The 27,098-nt window shown below is 42.3% G+C and overlaps 1 protein-coding gene across 2 annotated transcripts; it reads right to left on the minus strand.

The window, feature by feature from the left end:
- Window positions 1–1,140: 1,140 nt before the first annotated feature.
- cnnm2b (cyclin and CBS domain divalent metal cation transport mediator 2b) lies at window positions 1,141–26,511 on the minus strand. Of its 2 annotated transcripts, XM_088301715.1 has the most exons (8): window positions 24,792–26,511; window positions 9,313–9,456; window positions 7,770–7,907; window positions 6,187–6,356; window positions 5,219–5,312; window positions 4,625–4,684; window positions 3,175–3,353; window positions 1,141–3,029 (listed from the first exon to the last, which is right to left on the minus strand). In XM_088301715.1, the coding sequence occupies exons 1-8, from the start codon at window positions 26,293–26,295 to the stop codon at window positions 2,769–2,771; spliced, it is 2,550 nt and encodes an 849-aa protein (XP_088157841.1). In that variant the 5' UTR covers window positions 26,296–26,511; the 3' UTR covers window positions 1,141–2,768. The 2 variants fall into 2 exon arrangements, with proteins under 2 accessions (XP_088157841.1, XP_088157842.1); XM_088301716.1 differs by lacking the exon at window positions 4,625–4,684.
- Between the last annotated feature and the right edge of the window lie 587 nt (window positions 26,512–27,098).

The raw sequence follows: 27,098 nt of genomic DNA on the forward strand, positions 1-27,098 counted from the left end.
AAAAAAACACAATGACAGTCTTATTTGAACTGTTTGTGGAAGTACTTTGTACATGGACAATATTGACTTAAGTTATTTCTCAGAGTTAAGTTAAGATAAGTTATTCACATTCTGCAAACTTTTAATGTAGATAACGATCTTATATTTTTATACTGAAGCCAGCTCCCAATGTGCTCATTAACCATTCTCTACTTTTCAAACTGCCTCCATTCACAGACCGCCAAAAACTTGTTTAGACACACGCAAAAAGGCTGCCAATCATTCGCTGGTGCGCGCGCACGTGTGGTAACGCAACGAGGACACTCGTGAGGCCTTGTACATTGGAAACAGGCACATTTTTTGGGTAGCAGAAACAGCGACCTCCAGCGGTATTAAAGAGTAAATGCAGGCTAAAAGAAAAAAAAAAAAAGCTTTGTTTTTTCTCAATCTGAGCCCCAGGTTGAGCGTTTAAAATCAGTGGTGGGAAGCGACAAAATACAAATGAATACTTTGTAACTCAATTGAAGTTGATTTCTCAGGTGTCTGTTCTTTAATAGAGTATCACTTTTGCTGATTGTTTCAACTTGTAAGAAATGTATTGAATATTTCTATTATATTATTTAATAATAGAGGTCAGTAGTTATAGTTTGAGACCTGTTTGTCATTATGATGGGAGTTTTGTTTTCATGAAGTTTGCAAAAATGGAAATATGCTGTTTTGATCGCATTCCCAGGGAATGTGTTTTTTTTCTTCTAAGTATGTAGACTGGTGCAAAGAATATTTCATTTTCTTTTATTGAGCCACACCAGAATGTATTCACGTCTACATTTGACATTTGTACTCGAATTTAAGGAGTTGAATTCTACCTTTTTAAATTCTACTCTACATTAACCACTTCTACTGTTAGTCTTTTTTTTTTTTTTTTTTACAAAAGTATTTATACTTATCCACCTCCAGTTAAAATGTTCTCCTAATGCACAAAATAATTATTTCACAAGGTTATTTAAAAATATATAAAATGTGAAATAGTTCAAAGGTAATGAATAATTTTTCATGGTTTTGTCCAAGAAGTTATAGGACGAATTTTGGCCTAAATGGGATAAAGTAGAAAAAGCCCCAAAGTGAAAACCAGTGAGACAACATCAACGTAAATCTTTTAATGGCAGCCACGGCAGATGTGAAACAACAGTTTTGACGTAACTAAAGAGTTATTAAACATGGATTATGATCTGCATTGTGATAGCCGCCACAACACTCTTCTCACATTCACTGCTGTCAAATTTAAAAAAAATAAAATAAAAATAAAAAAGCCTTTTTGAACTCAGATCAGGCTTGGTTCTGGAGTGTCATGAAAAACGGAGACAAACGACAGGAAACAAAACTAACCGAGTGGTTAAGGAATGTCATGTGTCATCTGTGGACATATTTAATGTCGAGGTTTCTTCATGTGATGTTGATGATGCTCAACGTATTCGATGAGGTCATTAATACTGTGCAATAGTCAAGTTTGATTAAACGTAAAGTTGGCAAAAGAAAAAAACAAAAAAAAAAACCACTCTGTCACAAGACTTAACTCCCATAGGCTTTGGTGCCGTGTCGGCGCTTTCACGCCGACATCACCGTTCCCACAATGCATCACAACTCGCACTTGGACGCGCAGCAGACTCATCTGAGGTCGCAACCAATTAGGCATTACGGGAAATTGGCACGTGGATGTTGGGTTTAGCATCTTTCAAACGCAAACATACAAATACAGAAGCATACATACAAATATATCTGTCAATTTACAATACAGTCATTTTTTTTGTATTATTATTAATCATCTCTTAAATAAATTTCTCTTCATTGCACTTGGTTAAAAATAATTAAGGTTATGATTTTTTTTTCTTAAAGGCAATAGTGTGATTTTTTTTTTAAGGTGAAAAAGCCCAATTTAGCATACACAATAGTAAAAATAAGACAATCTGTAATATACATACTGTATCTGTAAAAGACCTTCACCCCCTCATATACACCAATGGATGGTTAGCTCCATATATGCAGCATGTCCTCTCTGGCGTGACTTTGTGCATGCTTAAATTGCCACTTAAACATCACACCATATCTCCACGCATACACATACAGTATATCTCTTTATATATACATACAATATTATAAAATAAATAAATACAGGAAAACATTCTTGGTTTACGATGTAATGGTTTCTCTCCAAGCGGTTTTTGGTGCAGTCTTTGCCAAACCATTTCTCTCTGGAGTCCATGTTGATGGGATCAAATGTCTACTGAGTTTCCCTGAAAGATGCAAAAGGTGAGATTTGTTTGGGAGTGAGTGTGTGTGTCCAGTGTTTAAAAAAAAAAAGAAAAGAAAAAGTGGGCGGGGCTTGTGGGGAGGACCAAGGTCTTTGGCCTGAGTGGAAAAAATGTGTGTGCGTGTGTGCGTGTGTGCGTGTGCGGGAAGGTTTGCATGCAGTCTGTCGTCCTCTCATCCAAGTTACCGCTATGAAAGTGTCAAATCGTCCCGAAAGGAATCTCAGTCACAGCACCGTCTTAAAGAAGGCGTAGTAGAACAGGGCTGCCAACAGGTGGCGGGCGTTGAGCACCCGCCGCCCCCCGCCGGCCCTCCTTTGGGACGGGAGGCGGGCCTTACCAACTGACTGAGTGGGTGCAGCATCCTCACTCCGCCTGCCCTCGCTCCCCCCGTGTTCCCTCATCTCTAGCTACACCTGTGCACCGTGCGTCCGTCAGACAAGAAGGCGGAGGGTCCGCGCCTCCAGCGAGCTGGGCGCGGGGCTAGATGGGCCACTCGTTGTGCGAGCTGTGGTTGCTCCTGCTCACGGCCACGCAATTGTGCTGCTGGTTGAGAAGGTGGGAGGCCTCGTTGGCCAAGGCTACAGTCACGGTCGGGGCGTAGCCGGCGGTGCCGGCGAGCGTGATGGGGGTCTCCAGCTCGTTCAGCGTGAGCTCGATCTTGGTGAACTCGCTGTCGGTGGATTGCGGCGTCTTGTCCATACGTGACGCCATCACGGCGTTCTGGTACTGTTGCCGTGTTACCTAGGCAACAGCGAGGAGAGAGACATTGGGTCACCTGACAGAGCAAGACGGCAACAACAAGATGTCACATTCATATGTAGATCCTTTGGGCTTGTGAGACCGCTACTTTCGCCGAGTGGGAGTCCACAAAGTCCCCTGGACTCACCTTGATAAAATACAGATCTGAGCTCGCTCTGACAGAGTAGTCAGGTACGTAGATCTGCAGGAAGGAGTTGAGCTGATTGTTGCTGCTGCCCAAAGTCGGAGTGATGGCATCTATTCGATCGCTCCTGTTCTGAGAGTCCGAGTGGTTCAGTCCAAACGGCCGCGGGGGAGATTTATTTTCTGTGAAAGAAGTTATGTGAGTTAGAATGTATTTTTCGTGAAAATCTATCGTTTTGTAATACAGATGAAAAAAAAAAAACAGGCACAGATATTGCTTAACAATGAAGATACAGAGGAGTGGCCTAGAATGATCTATTAGCTTTTTGTGCACTTGGACCGGAAAAAAATATAAATAAATAATAATAATAATTAACATTCGGTGGCGGTGTATTCAAATTAAAATCGCAATTTACATCACGTGAAGGAAGTTTTAAGACACCGATGATATTGAAATATACTTTCCATGCTTTTTTGGATTTCCACAAAATATTTCATGAGTTGGTGAGTTTCTGAGAAAGGTTGCCTGTGCCGCCACATAGAAAGTGCTTGTTCTCTTTTTTTTTTTTTTTTTTTTTAATTAAAGCCAGATTATATTTTCCACTTCTTAAAGAAGCCTAGTGAAAATCACACACAACAAAGTGAAAACAGCTTGGCTAAAACCAACGGTGCTACACTGACTGGAATGTATGTAATCCAACATTGAAATAAGTCGGTGTCTATGAGACTCACAAATAGCATTCGTGTGTGCGCGTGCGCAGGCCAAGCACAGAGGGCCAAAGACCTGGCATGCGAAGTCTTGCAGATTACTACGGCACTTTCAAAAGGCAGCAGGGGACAGGTCGTTTTTTAAAAACCTCGAGAAAAAAAATACATGCGTGTATGAAAGCCACACCAACATCCATGAGTGTCAGCCCAAGCCCCAAATGGAATAAAAAAAAATATATATATATATATATGTACGTAACTAAAAGTCCAGGTAGCGGTGGATCCTTTCAAGTCATAAGTCTGCGCAAGTGAACATACGTGTACGTGCTTCTCTGCGTATGTGCGCACAGTGGTGACCAGCAGGGGGCGGTCGCTGTAGGTCTTGTTTATGCAGTCAGGGGGTTAAAGGTTAGGGGCGAGAGGGAGAGGGCGGAGTCTGGGGCCTCCAGTCTCCAGCGCCATTCAGCCCCCTTGAATAATGGCTCAGAGGATGAGGGTGTTACAGTCTTTTTTTTTTTTTTCTTCTTCGCGCTGTTTCCCTTCGTTTTCATTCACATGTCTTGAACGTGGCGCAATCAAGTACGAAAACAATTTCGAGACATACACCCGCCATCACCGTAAACAAGCTAAAACACGAAGAATATTCATGCTAGTCAATATTGCTGTGCTAAACAAAAGTAGCAAGTAGCAGAGAATTCAATACGTAGATTAGTATTTGAGTAGAGCATGCAAAAAGTATACTGTACCTGGTGATCCAGCTAAGGAATCGGCCCTATTGACAAATGTGCGAGAAAGAGATAGCGGGACTTTTTTTTTTTTTTTTGGGGGGGGGGGGGGAAAGAAGGGGAACGGAGAAGTAAAGAAAGGTAAGTATACATCAAATGTACATGGAAGCAAAATCAAATAGTAAATAATTCGGATTTCAACAGAGACATCAGCTGCAAAAAAAAAGTGAGACTGATTGGGAGAGAGGAATGAAGAAGGAGCACAAGAATACAATTTGACTTTAAGAGGACACTTCTTTCTTTTCACCAGTAGGTGTCTCTCATTTCCTACCTACTGATTAAAATGGTGGCAAGAATGGGGAATGGTTGAGAAGTTTATGAATGAAACTGAGAAGAGTGAGCACATCATGACTACTGCATTGTCACGGCAACGGGGTCACAGGTCCAAAATGCTTTTTAAAAAATTGGACTGACAAAGCTTGGATCACTAGTTTCCAAGCAACCAAATCTGGGTAATATTGGCAATATATTGGTGATATATTTAAAGCTGCAAATATACTTGAGTCACCGACGACTTGACAGAAACGCAATCAGGGTGTGGAATCAGATTTTCACCTGGTGAGACAGTGAGCGCCAGCATGCCATAGAAGGAGAATGGACCTGCTTCAAACTTCATCCCCTCTTTTCCAGCCTCCACTTCCACTTTGCCCTGTAGAAGTCAGAGTCGAAGATTTATTGTAAGAAGTAAAAGGAAAATCGACATTTTTCAATTGGTACAGGTAATAAATAATAAGTCTGACATTCAATAACAAATGACAAAGATGGCTGAAAATGGAGAGAAGCAGTTCTCACATCTCTCGCGTGCCACCTAAGTATTTTTTTTTTCAAAAACTTCAACTTCAATGTCGTCACAAATAAAAAAATAATTGAGACACTCCTGGAATTTTACTGTGACTTTGCTTAACGCTGACGCCAGACTAAACAAATGTGTCCCAATTTTGGGCCGACAGACAAACGTCGCGTCTCTGAGACAATTTTGAGTTGTCTTGACGCATCGTAGCTTGTGTAGTGTGACAAAGTCAACGATTGGTCGTTTGGCGTCTGGGACGCTTCACGCCCACCACCACATAAGTCCGGCATGTCAGAAAAACATATTTTGCGAGAAAATCATAAAACAACACATTAGCAAATTAAAATATGTATTAAAATAAATATAAAAAAATAAATTATTAAAAAAACTATTAAAATAAAAATTGTTATAGTCTTTTTATAGAATTATGAATATGTATTACAAAATATCAGATATAAATAACATTTTAAAAAACCCTTTTGTTATTTCATCCTTTCAATTTCTTATCAAAACTGAATTTAGAATGCGTGCTAATCAACATTTGAACAATTGTGGCAGTAGCATATTTATGCTTCAGTTGCGATTCGCACAGAGACAAGATTCCTCTCGCGACATCCTCGTTTATGTTGATGTTTTGGGGCCTACCGCTATCCATCACTATCTTAACATCAATTTTGACAACCAGCGAAAGGATATGCCTTGTTTGATTTCGCAATCTTCTCAGTCCACTAACCTGCAGGATGAGGATGAAATAGTCCACAGGTCTGTTCCTGTGGAAGAGGTAGTGCTCAGTCGCCCGCTTGCAATTCTCATCGTATTTCAGCTCCTGGATGACATTGGGGTGCTTCAGCAAGCGCAGTAGAATCTTTTCAGACATTTGTGGCGGTGCGAACAGGTCTACCTCTGCAGAGACAGAAAGGGCGGCATTTGTATTTATGAGTTGCAATAATACTTGTACATGCATCCCCAGTCAGCAAATAATCGCCACTGCATCATTTGACATACATAAATGGTCGGAATGAAAAAAAAAAAAATCTTCAACATCTAACCTTTAATAATAGAAAATAAAGGTTACGTTAAATAGCGTAGAAGAGTTTGCACCTACTGTACTGTAATTATCTCCAGCAGGGAAGTTATATTTACATTAGAGCAGGACGATTATAAAAAAAATAATAATTACAATTATTTGGATTGATATTGAATGCATGTTTAATAAAATGATTATTCACTGATTTCAAAACTTAGGAGGCGATTCAACTTCTCCAAAACTATCATCGTAACCTCATGCTCATCATCCCTGCACGTTAAGCACCTTATAATATGTTGAAATACTTATTCTGTTGGTCAAGTACAAAATAATCTTGTAAATATGTGAAATGAGACCATTACGAATGGAAACTGTAAAGTGGTTTAACATCCTACCATTAGCCATCAACTTGATGTAGTTGTGGTTGTCAGCTAGCGACCCCACCGGGACCGAACTTTCCCAATAGCCTCGAGAAGAACATAATCCATAGGTGTCAAACTCTGGCCTGCGGGCCAAATTTGGCACTCAGTGTAATTATATTTGGCCCGCAAGGCTATACCAAATGACTACTGTACCATTTTACATTCTGTATGATAATAATAATTTTTAAAAATTAATATTGTATTGCCTTAATAAAACCACTTAGAATAAATCATTTCAATTAAAAAAAAAATCTGCATTTATTGTTTTTAAAAAATTGAATGTTGACCCACGGCTTTGTTCAAGTTTGACTGTTCGGGCCATTGTGTATTTGAGTTTGACACCCCTGACGTAATCAATGCTTAGCTGCCCTGTCAACGTGTGAAAAAAATTCCATCTGCAGTTGGGGAAAGACGAATAATGCTCGCGGATTCAACTGCTTGTTTGCCTAATGGAAATACTTCAAATTTCACAGTAAACACGTCAACGTGTGGGAACCCTCGGAGGCGATAAAATGCGGGAACTAACATAACATCACAGAGGAATAGAGTCAAAGTCAACAGGGTTGTGTTAAAGCAGTGAGCTAATGCAACAGTTTGTGTTCAAAGGGTGGTTCAAAGTGCAATTGTTTTAGTTGTTTAATTTATTAAACTGATTTTAACAGTAAAGCGCTTTGGGTTGCACGTTGCATTTGACACTATACATAATCTTTCTCCACACATCGACTCAACCCACTCAGCACCTACCGCCCAAAAACTAAAAGCACATTCAAGCACACGTGCGTGCAAACTGCAAACACATAAGCAAAAAACTTTCCTGGCGGTGAGGGGCTTAAGGCACAAGTGAGGGAAGTGAAGCAGCCCACTTGCCTGTTGCTAGGAAACGCAGAGTAGCCAGCAGAAGCTGAGGTGATATTTTAACCTTCATTTCATTGTCGGTAGGCTTGAAGGCCGAGAAATCCTGCTTCCTGTCGCGATGGGTGATTTTCTTCTTCGTCTTGTTGTCGGCTGCAGACGGAAAGTGAGAGTCGATCAGAAGGCACCCGATCACATACGACGCGGAAAGGTCAGTCCACTCATAAAGACATTTGTCCCAGGTCACAGGGTGACTAAACTTGAGTTACCCAAACGTCATAGCCTTGTCTGGAAACATAGCCGTGGTGTCTTTCTCAGAACTAAAAGAGAACTATAGGGGGCTACGTTGTTAGTTTACCACATTCTTAGCATTACTTCAAGCCATATGTATTGGACGAGTACAGAACCAGACACAACCCCCCCCTGTCGTACGAACGTTGTGTAACGGCTAATGATATTTTTTTAGAATACTAAAACATGTAAAAGTTTAGGTTCGGGTGCACAGGACAAATAAAGCATGTTTTAAATGCGCAGCAAATGGGCCTGAGGGGATACAAATCAAAAACACCCAATGAACATTGAAAAAAAATGCTGTTTTTTTTTTTTTTAACAAAAAACAAAACTTCTGTGCCATTACCAGAAGTAAATGTGATATCACAACCACAAAGTCGATCATCGAACTGCGGCCGAGGGTGTTGAGGTGCCAAGTGGACAAATGGACACACTTATGTTTGAACATGGTGTCCATGATAGACTCCCGCTCTGTGTCTCTCTCTCCCTGTGGGCAACTCCAGGGTGGAAAAGAGATCGCCCCCTCTCGGAGAGGGCTGGTACCAGAGCCCGGGCAGTGAGTGGAGATGAGTTCAACTATATCTAGTCTGAACTTCCCTGCCTGAGAGGTGACATTCCACGTTCGTAGAACCAGCTTCTGTAGCAGCGGGTCGGACCACTGAGATCACCGCCTTTGGCCAATCCCACAGGTGTAGAGCCCATGAGAACGGGACCCCATGTTGTCCTTGCGGGCAATGTTTCACCTAAGACCTTCTTGTCATAGGTGGTGACCCTGCCCAAGGCGACTGAGTTCCGAGGATCATTGGGACACTCGAACCCATCGACCGCGAAAAGGGGACGGCTGATGGAGGAGTTTAAAATGATAATAATAAGAAAGTGTGGGAGCGTTTCAGACAGTCGTGTTATCGTTCACATGGACCACGCTAATTCTGATGAAGACGCCCACTAACGTTCATTTTACGCTCGTCAGATTGAATGTGAGCAAAAATAGCTGGCGGATAATAGCGACGCCTTTCCCGCCACTCACCACCTCACACCGATACCCTCCAAACCAAGTAGTGAGGCGAGAGGAGGTAGAAATGTTTTGCTTAAATTAAGCGACACTCCTCGATCTCCTCCTTTTATGAAGACGTCTACTAAAGATGACGTCATGTCATGAATGTGTAATAAATCAACTGTGTTGCTGAATGACTATTATCACCATATACGTTAACAACACTTACTTGATTACAGTTAAACTGATATGAACTTGAAGAGGGCAACCTACTGTACAAGTCTGTCTCGTCCAGGATCTCTGACTTGATGATTTCTTCAATAATGTCCTCCAGGGTGACAATACCGAGAACCTCGTAGAAAGGGTCTCCCTCGCCCTCGTTGTTGACCCTCTGAACTATGGCCAGATGGGATTTTCCTAGCAAATCACACAAAGACAAAGACAAAGTTTTAAAGTTAGGGTCGTATTATGTTTCTTAGTGAAATGCAGGTCAAGCAGCGGGCGGTGTTAGACCGACATAATCGAGGCTGCGATTAGTCTAAAAACATACGGCCGTAAAAACGCCCCAAAAAGTTCAAGCTTCTCGTGCTTCTTGTGTCGCCAACGTGCCTTTCATCTCTCTGCCTCTGTCTCTTTCTCACACCCACACTTGCACTTTCCCCTCCAAAGTGATGGCGCCAAAAGTCAAGCTAAATGGGATGGCCTGGGTGAGCCCTGACTCACAAAACGGATCGCAACAGAATGTGCCTGCATAGGATCAGGGTTACCCATCACGCTAATTACATGAATACTCGCACATTTTTACATTTGTCACTATTTCGTCCGCGACTACATGTGAAAGATAAATGTTGTAAAGTTCAATATATGTGCGCCATGTTTACTGTATTTTACAGCGTGAATGCAAACGGCTGGCTTGCTACTGCTGCTAAAATTGAAGTGGATTTCACACGCGTATGTGTGTGCCGAGAAGCCTGCCCATAATTTAAAAAAAAATACCAAACCATTCCAAAAAACTGAAAAACTACAATTCCCAACCAAAAACCATAGGAGGCAGGACAAGCTAAGTCGGTAGTGCAGTTTAAAAGTGACAGAGCTTACTCGTGATGTATCGAATATTACTTCCTGATTTTACCGCGGTAAAAGCATCAATCATGAGTCAAACTGTGCAAAAATGAATTACCTATAAAATGGCATTTTAGAGGAAAAAGAACAAGACACGGTGACCCCAAGTCGCCTTAACTGACCCAGACCGACAATAAGTGACAGCCAAAGACAGTCATGCGGTCCCGAATGTCATCATTACGACCCCTCATCCCCCCCCCCCTTTCCTCTACATCTGCGTTCCCAGGACCCTCCTGTGTGCCACCCAGAAAAAAAAAAAAAAGAGAAACAATCTGCATGCAGTCAGTGAAGACTGTCAAGCAAAATGCTAAACAAATTCTTTGCCTTTTCTCAGCTTGTGATCATTTAAAAGGAATTTTCCACATGCCCAGGCTAATATTAGCCCCCTTCAAAATGAAGTTTCCATTCCGCCCCAGCGATATTCTCACCAAGCAAAGGAACAGAACGAGGCAAAAACCTCCACCCGTGTGATCAGATTGTCTGGGAATGGGTCGTTTGCATGCAGCGACCTGCGTGTAAATAACGGCGGGCGTCCAATGTGTTGGTGTGGAACTAGGCATGCGCGTGGATGCCAATTTGTGCATCGGTGTGTTTATTTCATTGAGATCACAGGTACGTCCACTCGCAGCGTGACTCAGAGAGGTTTGGGCTAATGCAGCTTTCGTACACTGAGAAAGAGCGAGAGAGGATGTCTATGCTCATCGCTGAGAGTTTTATTGCACCGCTGCGCTCTGCTTCCGCACAACACCATGACAGCACACTCATTTGCAGTGCACTCAACCCGGCAGTCTGCATACATCAAAACAATGTCCATCCAGGGCACAGTTGATCCTTTGAAAAACTCGCAGGTAACTTCCATATGAAACCATAAGAGAAGAATTCTTCGTGAAAACAAAGAATGCGAAGCTTGTTAGTAAGAAACGAATCGGCTAACGGTGGCACACGTGCGCAAACAGCGAGCGGGGTCCACCCTGAACCGGTTGCCAGCCAATCGCAGGACACACACAAAGACACACAACCAGTCAGACTATCAGGACAATTTGGAGGGTTCAATTAAGCTACTAGGCATGTTTTTGGAATGCGGGAGAAAACCTGAGTACCCGGAGAAAACCCACGCAGGCACAGGGAGAACATGCAAACGCCACACAGGAGCCGGATTCAAACCCTCAACCTCTCATCGTGTTCTGTGGCTAAATGTTAAATTCAGCATTGAACAGCCCAAAAAGTCACAATCGAGCGGCACCTGACCACGAGCTCATTCATTTTCTCCCACTGGATGTGTGTCCTTATGACTGAGACTCGGAGGAATCTCCACCCAGGGGACATTTCAACAACAAACGCAACCAGCTACGACAGCAAGGCACATTCTCTGAATGAAGAACAATGTTTTTCCAGAATTCTGCGTGTGTGTGTGTGTGTGTGTGTGTGCGTATGCATGCGCGTGAGTGTACGTGGCTTACTCATTCGTCACAGCCGAGTGATCTTGTGACTGACGCCTCTTAAATTAAGTCTTAGCTATGAGGGGAATTGAAGTTTTCCAATGAACCATATTGTCAAGATCATTATTTGACGTGAATTATTAATTTTTATTTATTTTATTTTCAGGATACAGATTATGCTGTTTTATAGATGGAGAGAAGCCCAAATCGAAATCCCGATTAAATGTCAATTAATCGATACACCCACCTCCTGGAGAATGTTCTTAATCTGGCCAATTGTTGTGAATGTGTTTTTCTTGACAAGTGAAATGATTTGTCAGGTTTTTTTGGGTGTTGCTGAGCTCAGCAGTACATTCTCTCTTTTTTTTAAGAATGTCCCAAATATTTGGCCTTATCTCATTTTTTTGCGATCTCTTTGATAGATTTGTTTTGGATCTTTTCAGCCTGATAACGGCTTGCTTCACTGATAGTGACAGCTCTTTGGACTTCATAATGAGAGATGACCTCACCAGATTCCAAAATGAATTTCAAGCCTTTTATCTGCTCCTTGTAAATGAAATAATGAGGGAATATAGGATTTTTTTTTTTTTTTGACACAATGTTTATATTACATGAAGAATCATGTTAGGCAAGTGTACATGACCTCAATCAGTGATGGGCCAGAATGGCTGTCAGCTTTCTTTTCACAGCAGGTGGCTGAAGAGAAATCAAAGAATATGCGATGCTTTCCCATCACCCTCGCATTGCTCTATATTTGCCAGGGCTCAAATATTTGGAAAAATAGTGGGAGGTGGGGAGGGGGGGGGCGCTGATGAGTGTCCACAACAGACACTGACCCCACATACTCCCACCCCATCTCCCCAAGCCTTATGTGCCTATTTATAGGGTAAAATTACGCTATGGAAAAATATGACAAAGCTGCATTCCCTAAATACACTGGGAATGGTGGAAAAGAGCAAACGGTTTAGTCTCTGAAGGCCAGAGTTGAGGTTCTCAGGCTCTGATTTAGAGTATGGATGAATAGCGTCATAGGTGTATCTTTGTTGAACGATACATTGAAGGGTGTTAACGACGGAGTGTGTATGGTACACACACATTCAGTATGCAAGTTCATCCCGGGGCGTTTTTCCTTCTGGCTGCAAAACGGCAAAAGCGCAACAAGTTGCCAAGCTGCAAAAAACATTTTGAAAAGCCACAGGGGCTGACCACCTATTTTAAAAATCATATTATAAAATAACACCTTTGGGTTGTATCATGACTGTGTGTCTGATGTTTGTAACAACCTGATCAGTGTCAAAATCGCAAAAACAGTTCCATGAGTTCTAGCAAACTTGGATCAAAAGATACTTTTCAGATTCAAATTTTAAAAAGGACACAACAGGTTTCCTGAATGGATGACACTGAAAGTGCCCCCTGACCCCGATGTATGTAATACGTCCTTGCGCTGCACAACCCAGCATGTTCTTCAGCGTCAGCCCAGCTAGACGGCCCCAGATGTGCAAAAGTGGTGGCTTATAGGATCCCAGATGACTGCTCCTCACAAACACAAACACACACTTTCCCCACGGCTTAGTGCCAAGTCGCAGGCTATGGAAGGTCCAGCCTACCATTTCACCTCGACCCCACCCCCCCCACACGCACACACTCAAAATCCCCATTCCTGAAAAGCAAGCTATGCAACGATACATAAACAGGCTTATTTGTTCCTGTGACATGATTTATGATAGACAGAAGCAGCGTTTTATAATCTGAAGGTTGATTGAATTTATTGGATGTAAGATTAGTTAAAAGTTAAAGAAGTTAAAAAAAACAAAAAATGATTAGATCAGAACTCATTTTTGTGGACGGGCCACATCGTAGTTGTGGTTTCCCTCAGAGGGCCGGTATGACTGTGAACCCATATAAATTGATTGCAAAGCCAGTTTTGAAATCAGAAGCTAGTAAGTAATTGTTGAACAATTTTTCAATTTATTTTAAAAGGGGAGGATTGGTAACAAATAAATGGCAATATCTCATATCTCAGTGTTGTTAAAAGTGAAGAAAAAATACTTGAAACAGGAAGTTGATGCAGATGATTTGCGGGCCACATAAAATGAGGTTGCGGGCCAGATCTGGCCCCCGGGCCTTGAGTTTGACACTTGTGGATTAGATAATGGCGAGTGCATTAACTTGTTTCACAGAGACACGGGAGACGTGTATTCAACGTTTGAATGAGTCCAAATATGCAACACATATGTAGGGACTTCCATAAAGAGCAATAATTAGCTCGAACCCGACTCCTAAAACTTGACTTTACTCAACGCTCATAATTGTGCAGCAAGATGGCCGAGTGGTTAGCGCAAACATGGTTGAAGGTTCGAACCCGTGTGGGGTTTGCATCTCCGGCTGCCCCCCAAACTCCAAAAACATGGGTCCTAGGTTCATTGAAGACTTAAATTGTCCGTAGGTAAGAGTGTGAATGGCTGTAAACTACGACGTCACGACGCATTTACGTCAAGACAAAGCGGTCCGAGCGGGACAAGCCAGCTAAGCATAGCGTCGTTATGTTTAGCAACTCGTGCCACGGTAATATGCTTCATTTTGGAGCTCCAGACGCACAAGATCGGCTGTCTTCCCCGGTTGGTCGAAAGACACACAAAGGGGAGGCCGCGGTCCTGCCTCTTGGGTCCTGCACAGTGGGAGCGGAGCCAAAAAAAAAAAAAAAAAAAGACGGAGAGGGGTCGAAGGCAATATAAGCATTTGCGAGTGCTGCTGGTCTAATTTCTTATTATTTTTTTTTTTTTGCTAATATTCGGAATGTTCTTGATGTGTGACAAGTGAGGGTTCACTCAGTGAGTTCCCACCCACACACACAGATAATAATGTGATATTAACTTTCAAACTTTTTTTCATCATTATTGTCACCTGTAACATGTAGATGGAAGGGTGCAAGGCTTGAAATAACTTTTTTCTATGATGAAGTTCAGGGATTTTTTTTTTTTTTTTTTTTACAAGTCAGTCCCAGGTACATGGAACGAGGGTTTCATTAAATGATAAAAAAAAAAAATTAAATAAAAATGACAAAATAACGGGAGAGTTGAATATCAGGCCTGCAGTTATGGAATATTTTTTTGTATTTGCATGTCCTGCTGAAAATAATCATTGATAAGTACCAGAATCAGCCCCCCCACCCTCTGGGCGCGATCTCGGTACCATTCCGGCCTCGACCCTCCGACCTTATTCATAAAAATTGAAAATTGCATAAGCATGAATGGTTGCCGTCTAATCCCAACCTCAATTGATGCCAGTAACGCGTTACAATGTAGCCTGTTAGTCCACGATATGCGCTACATTTCCAACACGTTACTTTTATTTGTCAAGTCGTCAGAAAACGTTGATTGCAATCACTCCTACATGCACTTAATTTGAGTTAATTCTAGCAAGAATAGCACATTTTTATCACTAGACGGTTGCATTTGACACCTGCGAGTGGCAGCAGAGCAAAAGAATTGACAAGACTTAAAAAAACAGTTCACTCGTCTCACCCACTCTGTCCCTGGCGTGCACATATTATAGAATATAGACATCATTTTCCACGCATGGACTAGTCACGTGTTCATAAACAGCAATGGAGGAACAATACAGAGAGATTTGAATTTTCAAAGCGGGATGTACAATCACTATTATCGGCTAAAAAAACTTGTTAAGGGCGTTGTGCTGTCTATTGATGTTTTGCAGCTTCAGCTTAAATAAATAAATAAATAAAAAGCAATTGTGAGGTGCAGACAATGTTGTTTTGCCTTTACAATATTAATAGTTAAATATGGCAAGCAAAAAGACTATCTTTATTTCGATTTTACTTTCTTTTTTTTGTCAAGCTGTAAGCTAGCGATGGTCATAAAGTATATTAGCATCTGTTTGCTGGTGCGTTATGCTGCGATTGAAATATGAGCCGATGAGTCGACTAATCTCGACGACCGTTGGTGATTAGTCGACTAGCAAAATAATCATTTGTGGCAGCCTTAAATTAAAAGACGTAAGGATGTAGCGGAATAAAAATGCAAGAAGTTTTCACGTGAACGAAAAAAAGAGGTCAAGTGCAGGGATGAATGCGCATGAGGCGATGATGGTCATTTTGTTTTTTGAGTTTTAGTAGTTGAGAAAGTTTTAAAGTCATTGAATAATCATTTTATTGATCTTGATTTCATTCTCAATCAAAATAATGATGATTAATATTATTTCCATAATTGTCCAGCTCTAAAAAAATAAAAAAATTTAAAAAAGAATCGCGTGACGTGGACGCTCACATCATATTGTGATAAGATTTTATTTTGTGATAAACAGTGGTAACATGGCAAATGAGTTCTTTTAAGTTGCGAGCCGTCTCTATTTTGAGGCATGAGCAAACTTCGGATAAATCGATGCCTGAGTGAAGAGACAAAAACGAAAACAAAATGGAAATAAGCAAAGACGCACTTTCAGCTTCAACACAAATGAAAACTCTCGCAAGGAACTGCTTGGACACAACTCAGACGCTCACACTCACTAGGCCACGCCCCAAAATCACGAATACTACAGTCCGTACAGCGATTAAACTTCCAACGTCTTTTGGGCGTCGACGGAGCGAATGAATTGCTTTTCAAAAACATTTCAATGGGAAAACCTTTTTGAATCATTTGAGTCAAAAACTTGGTCACGGAACAAATGAAACTTGGAAGTCAAGGTATCACTGTATTCTCCGACTAAAATGAATCAGTGAGACTTAAAAAAAAAAGTAGACGCCGCTGGTGTGTCTTTTGGGCTTGTAGAGAGCCTGTCGAAAGCTTTTTTGCTGCCAGCAAGTGGAGAGACGGACAGTGTGCCCGGTGTTATCAATGAAGCCAGCCTCTTGGCTCCGGCTTGGAACGCATCCATGGCAGGGCATTAGGCCTGGAGGTTTGTGTCGTTTGTAATTTATAACACTAGGGGAAATAGGCAAGAGGACAATATAGAGGGAAGAGGGAGAGGGGGAATGTGGAAGGAGGGGGATGGGACTTGCTGAACTAGTCAGCGACTGTGCCTCTCTGAGTGTGCTGCACACACTGGAAGGTTTTCGGCCCCTCTGCAAGGATTACCCTGAACGGGCCTTTTTTTTCAAGACAAAGTTAGGCACAAATTCTGTTAAGGTGTTGCATTCGCATTCATACCGTCACGGCCAAAAACAGAAAAATTGCTCCACTATGACCCGGAATTTGCAGCATTCGCAAATTTTCTTCAGTATTCACATTTCTTTTGCTTGCATTGAAACGACACAAAAAAGCAAAATCGTACAGCACCTCCTCGGGGATCCCGACACGCTCCCATGCCATTTTGGGTCGTCCCCAGGGTCTCCTCCCAGTGGGACATGCCCAGAACATCACCAGGGAGGCGTCCAGGACGCGTCCTAACAAGATGCCCGAAGCACCTCATCTCACTCCTCTCAATGTGGAGGAGCGGTGGCGTGACTCTTGAGTACCTCCTGGATGACAGAGTTTCTCGTTTTATGTCTAAGGGGTGACGAAATTCATTTCAGCTGCTTTTATTATGTTTAAAAAAAAAAAAAAAAAGCGGACAGTAAGTGGCAAAAAGCCTGTTTAAAGGTATCAATTTTACATGAAAAATTATGACGGAATCAAATTCATCGTACACAAAATATTCACTTTTTACTACTACAAATTGTAAATTTAGTAAAGCATTCCAATAAACAATGGTAGACAGTTTCATTGGTCCACTGAGGCGTGTTTGGTAATTTCATTGGTCAGAAATGATCTACTGACGGTTTGAAGCTCATCAGTAAAAATTGTTGACTAAACCGTGTCACATTAAAAGCCGTTAGCGTTCAAAAATTGGAGAAAAAAAAAGTATCCGGTAAAATTCATTTGTGTTGTACACTCTCAGCCAACCTTCATAGCGGTGTTTGCTTCACAAAGTCTGTTCACGCCCCATCTGCTAGAAAGTAAAAGGCCTCAAATGAAAAAGGAGCAAGTGTAATTTTAGATATTAATTATCTTTTTTTTTATGTCAGCAGGGGAAATGATGTGAACGTAAAAGAAGTCAGCATTCTAGAGCATTCTATATTCGGGCGGGAATACTCTGGAATGCCCTGCCCGCTGAAATTAGAGCGACTACCTCTTTAGAAATGTAGAAATCTTAAGACTTAATACTCGCGCGCATTTGGTTAAATCTAGAATGCAACTAAAATCGTCTCACCTTGCCTCACCCTGACATCAGGATTTCGGCCGGTCCAACCGCCACATGGCTTCCCTCCTTCTCACCCCCCTCCTGCTCAGAGTGAGGCTGTTACTTTTCAGGATTCAACATCACCACGTATCCCACGGAATATTTTTCTTTCATCCATCCATTTTCTGAGCCGCTCATCCTCACAAGGGTCATGCTGGACCTTATCCCGGCTCACTTTAGGTTGTAGGCAGAGGACACCCTGAACGGGTTGCCAGCCAATCGCAAGGCAAACAAAGACAAACAACCATCCGCACTCACACTCATAGCTAACGATAATTTACTGTGTTCAATCAACCTGCTGTGCATGTTTTTGGAATGCGAGAGGAAACCGCAATACCTGTAGAAAACCCACTCAGGCACGGGGAGAACATGCGAACGCCACACAGGAAGGCTGCAGCCGGAATCGAACCCACAACCTCTGCACTGTGAGACAATCGTGCTAATCCGGCGTCCACCGTGCCACTCTGTGTGTAATATATATTGACATGAATTTCAGCATCATATAATATCTTATTGGGTGAAAATGACTAAGAAACGGTTTTGCACAAAATATTTTTGTGTTTCACAGCAATAAGGAGTCAAAGTAGACATGCAAGGGTTAATCCTGTTAACAATACGTATGGTTCTAGGCTTCTGAGTCATTCCCAGGAAATCCCGTAGGTAATCCCCATCTCAAGGAAGCACATGGAAATTACCAAGAGACGTTAAAACATTATTTTATTCACTTTGAAATCATTCAAGATCTGTCAATGTCTGCAGCTGAACCCGGGATTTACTTCATTTCAGTCTGCGTCTGAATAGAACTTGGCCAATAGCCAAAAACTGCAAAGATATATTCTGACAAACCGGAGGACGCACTGCTTGGGTGTTCGATAGACCATCAATTTGTATGGCTCGGTTGAGGTCAAATCTGCTTGCGTGATTTGACATTCAACGACCCCACTAACTCGCCAAAGTGGTTTTGTCAACACGGGATGGTTTGATAAATGTTAAGAGCAACATCCGACTGGCTCGAGCAATTGCTCTGCGCCTTGATTCACACTCCTCCTGTTGTACTAATCGGGTCTTAAAAGGCCACTCCATTTTGAACCAGAATCTGAGGAATGTAGGCTAATTCAAAAGCCAGCCTTTTAACACAACAAACTTGGCCAAGGAAGCCCAAAAGGTCAAACCAGCCACTGAAATCACCCAATGTCAAACGGACCTCTTTTCTTTTTTTTTTTTTAATTATTGAAAGAAAAAGAAAAAAAAAATCGTCTGGCTACGATTCTGCGTTTTCACCTTCGTTCACTGTGTTTATTTCTTGAGTTCTTTTGGCTTCTATAACAATGTGGAAGTCTGCAACTAAATGGGGGGAGAAAGAAAAGAGAGAAAGAGTGATAGAGAGAGAGAGAGTGAGAGAAGCTGACAGCATGTGCGCAAAAACACGACAGCCATATCCGCAGCTGTGTGAAGAAGCAATTGAGAGCCAAAATAAGCATCTTAAATTGTTAATTTAAGCAAAGTGATCAAGTGCAATTAATACGAGCTCATCTGTGAATTTGCTGGAGCCTCTCCCAGCTGACTGGGCGAAAGCTTGACGACACCCTGAGCTGGTCGCTAGCCAATCGCAGGGCACACACACACACGCACACACACGCAAAGACAAATACACTCCTACACACCATCACACTAACCAGACCAGTGTTAGTATATTTCTTATCAATCCAGTTTTGTTGATATCGGACAGATGAATGCAACGTCATCAAGAAGGGAGAATTCTTTTTAAAGGTGAACTTCGGGTGTTTGTTATTCACAAGATTTTACGGTATCTACCAAAAAGATGAGCAAAGTCTGTCGTACAATTGGCGGAAGATTTACACTATGCTGAGGGGGACAGCAATGTGTTCAAGTGGACCAAAAGCTCTTAGCTGTCACTTTAACCAAACGTGTGGGGGTGTGTGTGTGTGTGTGTGTTCACAGCATCAATGCTGCAGGTGCTATATTTAGCAGCGGCAGTGAATGCTTTGATTTTAACAAAGAAAACAGAAATATGAATAAGTTGTTTGATATTGATATTAAGGTGGGAAAATAAAAACTTGAAGCACATCTTTCAGCAGAGGACACATAACACATTCAGAACTATTTTACGGTTTTAATTTCAACCGATCATTTTAAAATGTGACAGAATTTTTTTTATAATCTTCATAAAGGTTTTAGGATGATACTGGTAAGTTTCTCTTTCTATTTTTAATTATTATAACCTAATTATTTGTCTTACTGTTGTTTGATGACGATCAAGGTTATCGTTTTGAAATTCTTCTGTGAAAAATTCCAGTTTCGCGCAGATAAATTTCACATTTATTTTTCAAAGGTGTTGTCTGCGAGGCATTGTTCACATCGGGGAATAATTTAAAAAAAATGACAACGCTTCAAATAAGGTGCTGTGTTTCTGTCAAAAACAAGAACTGGATGAAACAAATTTCCTCCGAATCAACCAAAACAAAACTGAGGTCATTGTTTTCTGAAATAAAGCAAAAAAGATTACCGTGAGTAAACACTTTAAAAAACAAATGACAAGTCCCAAAAAATTCTAATCAAAAATATTGGAAGTTTTCTATTGTCAGAATTTTGGTGATGACTTTTGAGCATATCGGGCTTTAACTTAACATTCAAAAAGTTGACAATCAGGCAGCGTAGCAAAAGTATGTGAAGACATTGAAGTCCATCCAATCAACGTGACCAGATTGGACGTTTTGATAACGCTGCCCTGACGTGTCGAAAAACTTTTTGAGTTTTCTATTCCTGGACTTTAAAGGGGTGTCCCTCATCAGCAAGGATTAAGCCGTTTTACCGATCATGATGTCATTCAATCCCAACACTTGTTGCAACATAAGCACCACAGGGTACCCCGGGCAAACGCTCTGACTCACTTTCCAGTAAGATGCTCGCCATACAAACACCGGGAAGGAATAACACAATTTGAAACAATTGGCCGCATTACTGTTAGCGTTTCGACATGATCAACAATAAGCAGCAAAGAGACTGTGACGGCTGCTGGGACTGAACTAAGCATAGATTGGCCTATATTGCAGCAATCAGGGATCTGGATCAAGACGTGCCGGGCCGCATGTAGACTTTTTTTCACCGAAGGCCTTCCCCAAAAACATTGCAGCATGTAACCGAGCTTATACGTCACTGCCTGAAAATTAATCATTGAATACAACTTGCAGTGGCTATGTTTTATTCTAATCTGTGAGTAGTCGCCCATCAATTTGTGAAGGTAATCAGATATGTCCCCCATTAAGGCACCGGGGTAGTTTGTTTATATAGCACAAGTGCTGTGGAAGAAAAAAAATACATTCAATTTGTAGAACACTTTTTAAAAGGACTTAAAGACACTTTGCAGTTTTAGAATACGTAAGCAAAAAACATGTATAAATGTAACAAAAACAAACAAACAGAACAAGTACTTTTAAAATGAAATGGCCGCATATTGTGAAGGGGTGGGTGGCGAATTGTGTGATGATCAGGCTTCGTACGCGCTGTTGTTACTCATTTTGCTAGCTTGTGTGTTTAATATCAGCGTAACGCGACTGTGAAAATTAGCATCTTGACATGCATCAAATTTTTTTCCCCATCTATGCGGGCCGCCACAAAGGGGCCCATGGACCAAGAGCGGGCCGCAGCCCGCTGGTTGGGGACCACTGGTGTAAAATATAAAAAAGAGCTTGCTGTTTAAGTGGTGTTGCCTCCGTTTGGGTTAAAGTAGTTATTGCAGGTTCAAGGCAGTGCAGAACAGGTGTGATCTTCATTTCTTCTTGAACATAAAGGGGTCAACAATGTCACGGATGTCTTTCGGTAGTGAATTCCAAAGGGTGGGGGGGGGGGGGCGGCAACGGAGAATGCTCAGTCACCCCAGGTAGTACTCCCTAATCAGCGCAAAGCATTTTTGGATAAAAAAAAAAAAAAAAAACGACAAAACAGAGCGCAGTGCCGTCGGTGTTTGATTTGTTAAATCTTGAAATTCTATTTCGAGTGGCATCTCGAAGTATTTGGAAATACAGTCAAAAAGAAAGGCAAGAAAAAGCAAGAAAATATTAGCTTCATTAGAAATAAAGATTTGCACACATAATAATGATCAACATTAAGTGTGGGGTCATTGGGGAAAAAAAAAAACGGAAAAAAATCCTGAACTTGATTTTAAATAAAAGAAGAGACTGCAAAAAAAAATATATCAATTTAGTCATTGAACCTAGCGGGTTATCGTAACAATAACATTTTCATTTTTTTTTAATCCTTGTTGAGTTCCATTGATTGATATGAATTGGGGAATACCCCCCAACCCCCCTACCACCCCCCACATTCACGTTTGGCAGGTGTCTGACTTTTCCCCCGCGGGGGAAAGGAGCTCAGTGTAGTGGAGCAAAAAATGTATAACGCATAACCGGATCTAAGCTCTTCAAACAGTCCGTCGTCGCTTACAGTTTGAGCGACTTCCAGGAATATCAAAAAATGCTGCAAGTCACGGAGAGGCAAGAGAGGGGAAGGAGCATGGGATGCATACACACACTTTCTCCTTCGTTTGGTCCCAAAGTGAGCCTCTCATTAAAGAGCAAAGCTTGAGCTGAGCGAGTAACCCCTGGATGCCAGTAATTGCGGCAGGCGCAGTGAGAAAGCGCAATTAGTGAAAGGGTCAGAAATTTCCAGAAGGGTGTCGCTCTCAATTTATGAACACAAAATTAAACCCCTGAGCGGCGCTTTGATACACAGAGTGATACTTTTGAATTTGAAACTGATTTTGTATTTTATTTTCGTGGAAACGACTACGAATAAAGATAAAAATTAGAGCAGTTTCATAGCATGACTATTGCGACACCACTAATAATAAAAAAAAATCATAATTTGATTAAACCACGTCATAAACTGACGCTATTATTTTGATCAGTTTAGTATTTAATTGCTGGGAAGATTTGTCAACTTTCTTGTTTATCAAACTTGTGATATTACATTTTGTTCATGCTTGCCTATTCAGTTTTTTAAAATGTGCATGAATTTTACATTTTGAATATAATTATGCCATTTTTGCTTTTTAATTCATATTGCCAATCCAGAATGAAGCAATATCAGTTGAGGAAATCTACTCCATCCTCAATTTCATAATAATTAAGTCATACGGTGAAACTAGTTCCAGATTTGTGAGACCCTCCAATACAGTCATAATTAATTATTTTACCAAAAAAAATGACACAAATGAAAGTTACACTCACGAATCCGCACCCGCCCACAAGACCCAACACCAATTCTCGGAACTCCGACGTTCGCAACTGGAACGTTGCAGTTTTTTTTTCCAATTTCGTGACCAATATCCGACGTCCGGAAATAAATCAAAAATGACTTACACTACAAGGCACTTTGAACTGCGAGTGTGCTGTGAACAGCGGCAGATTAACGAGAAACTTTGACCCCGTAGCCCTCCCTTCAACAGTTGCTTATGACCTCCGCAAGAGGCCGGAGGCAAATTCCCTCTGGGGCTGCTCCGGTCGCGATAACGCTCTGCTCCAGCTGCGACGCAGGGACTCCAAAACCAGACCTACAGTATACAGTATCGGGCCACATTCTGATCTCCACACGCGTTAAGTCCGACAAATACAACAAGGCCTATGCGATATTCCGTCTCAGTCTCTAAAAAAATGGAACGATACCTGCTCTAGCATCCATAAGAAACTAGAACTCATTTACTACCATTGACAGAGAAAGATGTTTTTTTTTTGTTTTTTTTACTCGGCTGGTAGCAAATAAGATAATAATAAAATAGGAGAACATGGGAAATACGCTACTGACACAATTATTAAAAATAATATTCCATTTTTCTTTTAAAATCAGCTCAAAAGCTTAGGTACGTTTCATGCTTCCATCAGCAAATAAACAGTAATGATGAAAACACCCCCCCCCCCCTGCTTGTGTATTACGTAATGCTAATTTGGCAAGAAGAGCTACACCTCCATTCTCGTAATGGAGCTCAATGATTTGATCTTTTTTTTTTCCACAACAATTAATCCTCTTAAAGGCAAGGGAATATTCTAATGAACACACAATGCATCTTGAGTGTTTTTTGGAGGATACTCCGCGGAATGTGTTGCATCAAACAAAGTTACGTTCGGAAACACGCACATTTTACTAACTACAGTTGCAGAGGAGTTAAATTGAAATGAAGCTTTGTGGGTGTTAGAGGCTGTTATTCATTATCCACATGACTGCATTCCACGGCTGGACAAAAGAAGTTATCACCACCATCACTCAGAGGCGAGTAGGAGAGAGAGGGACTTAAGCAGGTTCTCAAACAAGATGCCCCCACCTGATAACCTTAAGTCTTGCAGTTACACCATTCCCACATGCATTCACAAATCGGAGCGGGAGAGAGAGCGAGGAGGGGAGAAAGGGAGGGCGGAGAGAGGGGCATAGCTAAAATGTCTGAATGAGAATGACATGAAAAGGATGGAGGGCAGGAGCTGGAAAACACAGAAACTTTGTGAACGTCAACACTGAGTGGAAGTGAACGAGGGAGATAAGGAGACTTCCCACTGCGCAGGCAGTGAGCGATCAACCTGCGGCAAGTGCGCCTCGTTAATGATGTGGCTGCAATAATGCTTTTTAAGGCCGAAAACATAAAAGGGGGGGGGGGGGGGGGTGTTGCCCCCTTTCACCACAGCAATTCTCTCCCTCTCTCGTCTTCATCGCTAGAGCATTCAGATTTACACACACTTGACCTTTCGCCATCACTTCTAGGCTCATTCAAGAGGAAGAGAGGTGAAAGGTCAACATGAGGGTCACGAGGGATTAGGTTGAAAATGTTAGCGTGCTTGTCGTTTTTTGCCGTGTGCAGGGTTGAAGGGTGTGCGAGGCGAAAAAAAAAAAAAAAAAAACTGGCCATGAGAAAAGGTATAAAATGAGGAGAGGGTCAAACAAACTCACCTTTCTTAAACTCTTCCAGCATTGCATCCAGCTTGGTGTCGTTGAAGACAAAGTGCAACGGGTGGCTATAAAACTTTGTGATGGTTTTGAGCGGCGTGCAATCATCCGGGTCAACAAAGGCCAGGTCCTTGACGAAGAGAAGGTCTACGATGTTGGAGCGCTCGCCCTCGAAGACCGGAATGCGCGTGTATCCACTCTTCATGATTTCCGACATGGTGTTAAAGTCGAGGGTGGCGTCCCAGGGTATCATGAAGCAATCTCGAAGAGGCGTCATCACGACTTCCACCGTCTTAGTCCGCAGCTCCAGCGCACCCTGGATGATGTTGAGCTCCTCCTTGACCAGGTCATTGTAAGGATCCGTGACGCGCAGCATCTCCAGAAGCTTCTCCCGGTTGTACACGGTTCCGATCTCCTGCCCCAGCAGGTAGTCGAGCAGCTTGCTCACCGGGTAGGAAGCAGGGAAGGTGAGCAACATGAAGAACTTTGTAAGGAAAATGGTGTTGGCACCCACGGCCAAGCCGTGTCGGGAGCATATGGCCTGCGGCACGATTTCCCCAAAGATAACGATTCCAATGGTGGACATGACCACGGCCATCAAACCTGAACCGGCGATATCGTCCAGCAGAATGGTCAGCGTCGTATTCACCAACACATTACCGAGCAGAAGCGAGCAAAGCAAATAATTCCCTTGGCTCCTGACAGGCTCGATCTTTTGGGCGTAGTTTTTCTCCCTTTCCGTGCCGCAATTCTGAACGATCTGGAGCTCCATGGGGTCCAGGGCCATGAGCCCCAGGTTCAAGCCGCTGAACATGCCAGACAGACACAGCAGCATTGAGATGAAGATGACCTGCAGCCAGAAAGGCAACAAAAACTTTTTCTCCTCCACCACGATCACCCTGGTGTCTTCGCCGTCGTGGTAAATCCAGGTGTTCTCCGTCCATGGGTCGTGCATTCCGGCCACGGCAGGTGCCGGGGTGGCGATGCAAAGGTAATACGCTTTGCTCCTCTCCGTCTTTCGCAGAGGTTTCACCTCAATCTCAACTATTCCAGAAGTCTTTCGGTTCACCACAATGTTTGGTAAAATAATGATATCTGAAGTCCTGATGCCGCAAGGATGCAAGCCGGACAAGTCCTCTTGGCTGTGGTTATCCCCCGAGGAGCTGTCAAGGCTCACCCCCGCCCGGCTCCTCTCGTGCTCCGTGAAGGCGATCTTGGACCAGGTCTCGTTGTTGATGTTCTGCCCGTACACTCTTAATTTGATCCGAGAGCGCTCACTCACCCGCAAGTAGCCTTTATCCATGAAGGAAATGTCGTCCGTGTCCTCCAGGCGGAGGCCACTGATGACGGTCTCCTCGGACCCTTCCTTGCCACTTGTCGAGGTGACAAAACAACCAGTGACAGTCAAGAAAATTAATGTCAACGCGCGGACCCGGTTCGCTGACGCCATTTTTGCAGCGATGGGTGCTGGGGATAACGGCTCTGCCATAATGACAACCGCTGGCATGCAACCTGCTGAATGAAAATGGCTTTGAAAGATCAGAACCAGTCGGAGTCCGCCTTCATCTCCGCCGAGGGTTGCCGTGACTCGCGCATCAGGACCTCTTCTTTCCCACTACGTGTACGACTGTGGTCCCTCGCCAGCCCAGGGTAACTGGCTAACTCGTGCCTGTTCTGATTTCCTCCAGACGGACGGCGTCGGGGGCCAATCAGAGGACGGCTCCAGGCCAGGGGCGGGGCGTCCCCTGCCACAGTGACGAATCCAATTCCAAAACAAGTGCACCTCATGTTAAGAAATGGACAAGACCCACTCGTGACTTTTTGTACAAACAATATGCAAGTGTAAGAGATGGATATATAGTCTACATTATTATAAAGTGAGCCCCACCCCCTTAATAATTACTTCACGATTCGTTCTAGAACATTTTGCAAGCTCAGTAAATTTTCACTTTGAATAGCGCAGTTTTTTCTAAAAAATAAAAATGTAGTTCTCACACATTTATATATATATATATATATATGTATCCAGAAATGTATTTACATATACATCTATGTTCACATTACAGTAGCAAACACTATATTTCATGTGATGGACATTTTGGTTTACTTGAATTGAAATTAAGGCTACTATTGTATATTCTAAGAACTACTACAGTCATAGAATAGACACAACAACAAAAAATAAGTGCACGGTTAGACTAATAACCTTGGAAGGAAAATATCTCAGTAATTCTATTAAAATTTTGCACTGTAATTCAGTATTTAGTTTGAAAAGGTGTGATTTGGTATTTGTGTTCCTCATCAACAGAT

Source organism: Idiotropiscis lumnitzeri, chromosome 8 (genome assembly GCF_059441095.1).
Source record: "Idiotropiscis lumnitzeri isolate Australia: NSW breed Sydney's pygmy pipehorse chromosome 8, RoL_Ilum_1.0, whole genome shotgun sequence".
NCBI classification, from domain to species: Eukaryota; Metazoa; Chordata; class Actinopteri; order Syngnathiformes; family Syngnathidae; genus Idiotropiscis; species Idiotropiscis lumnitzeri.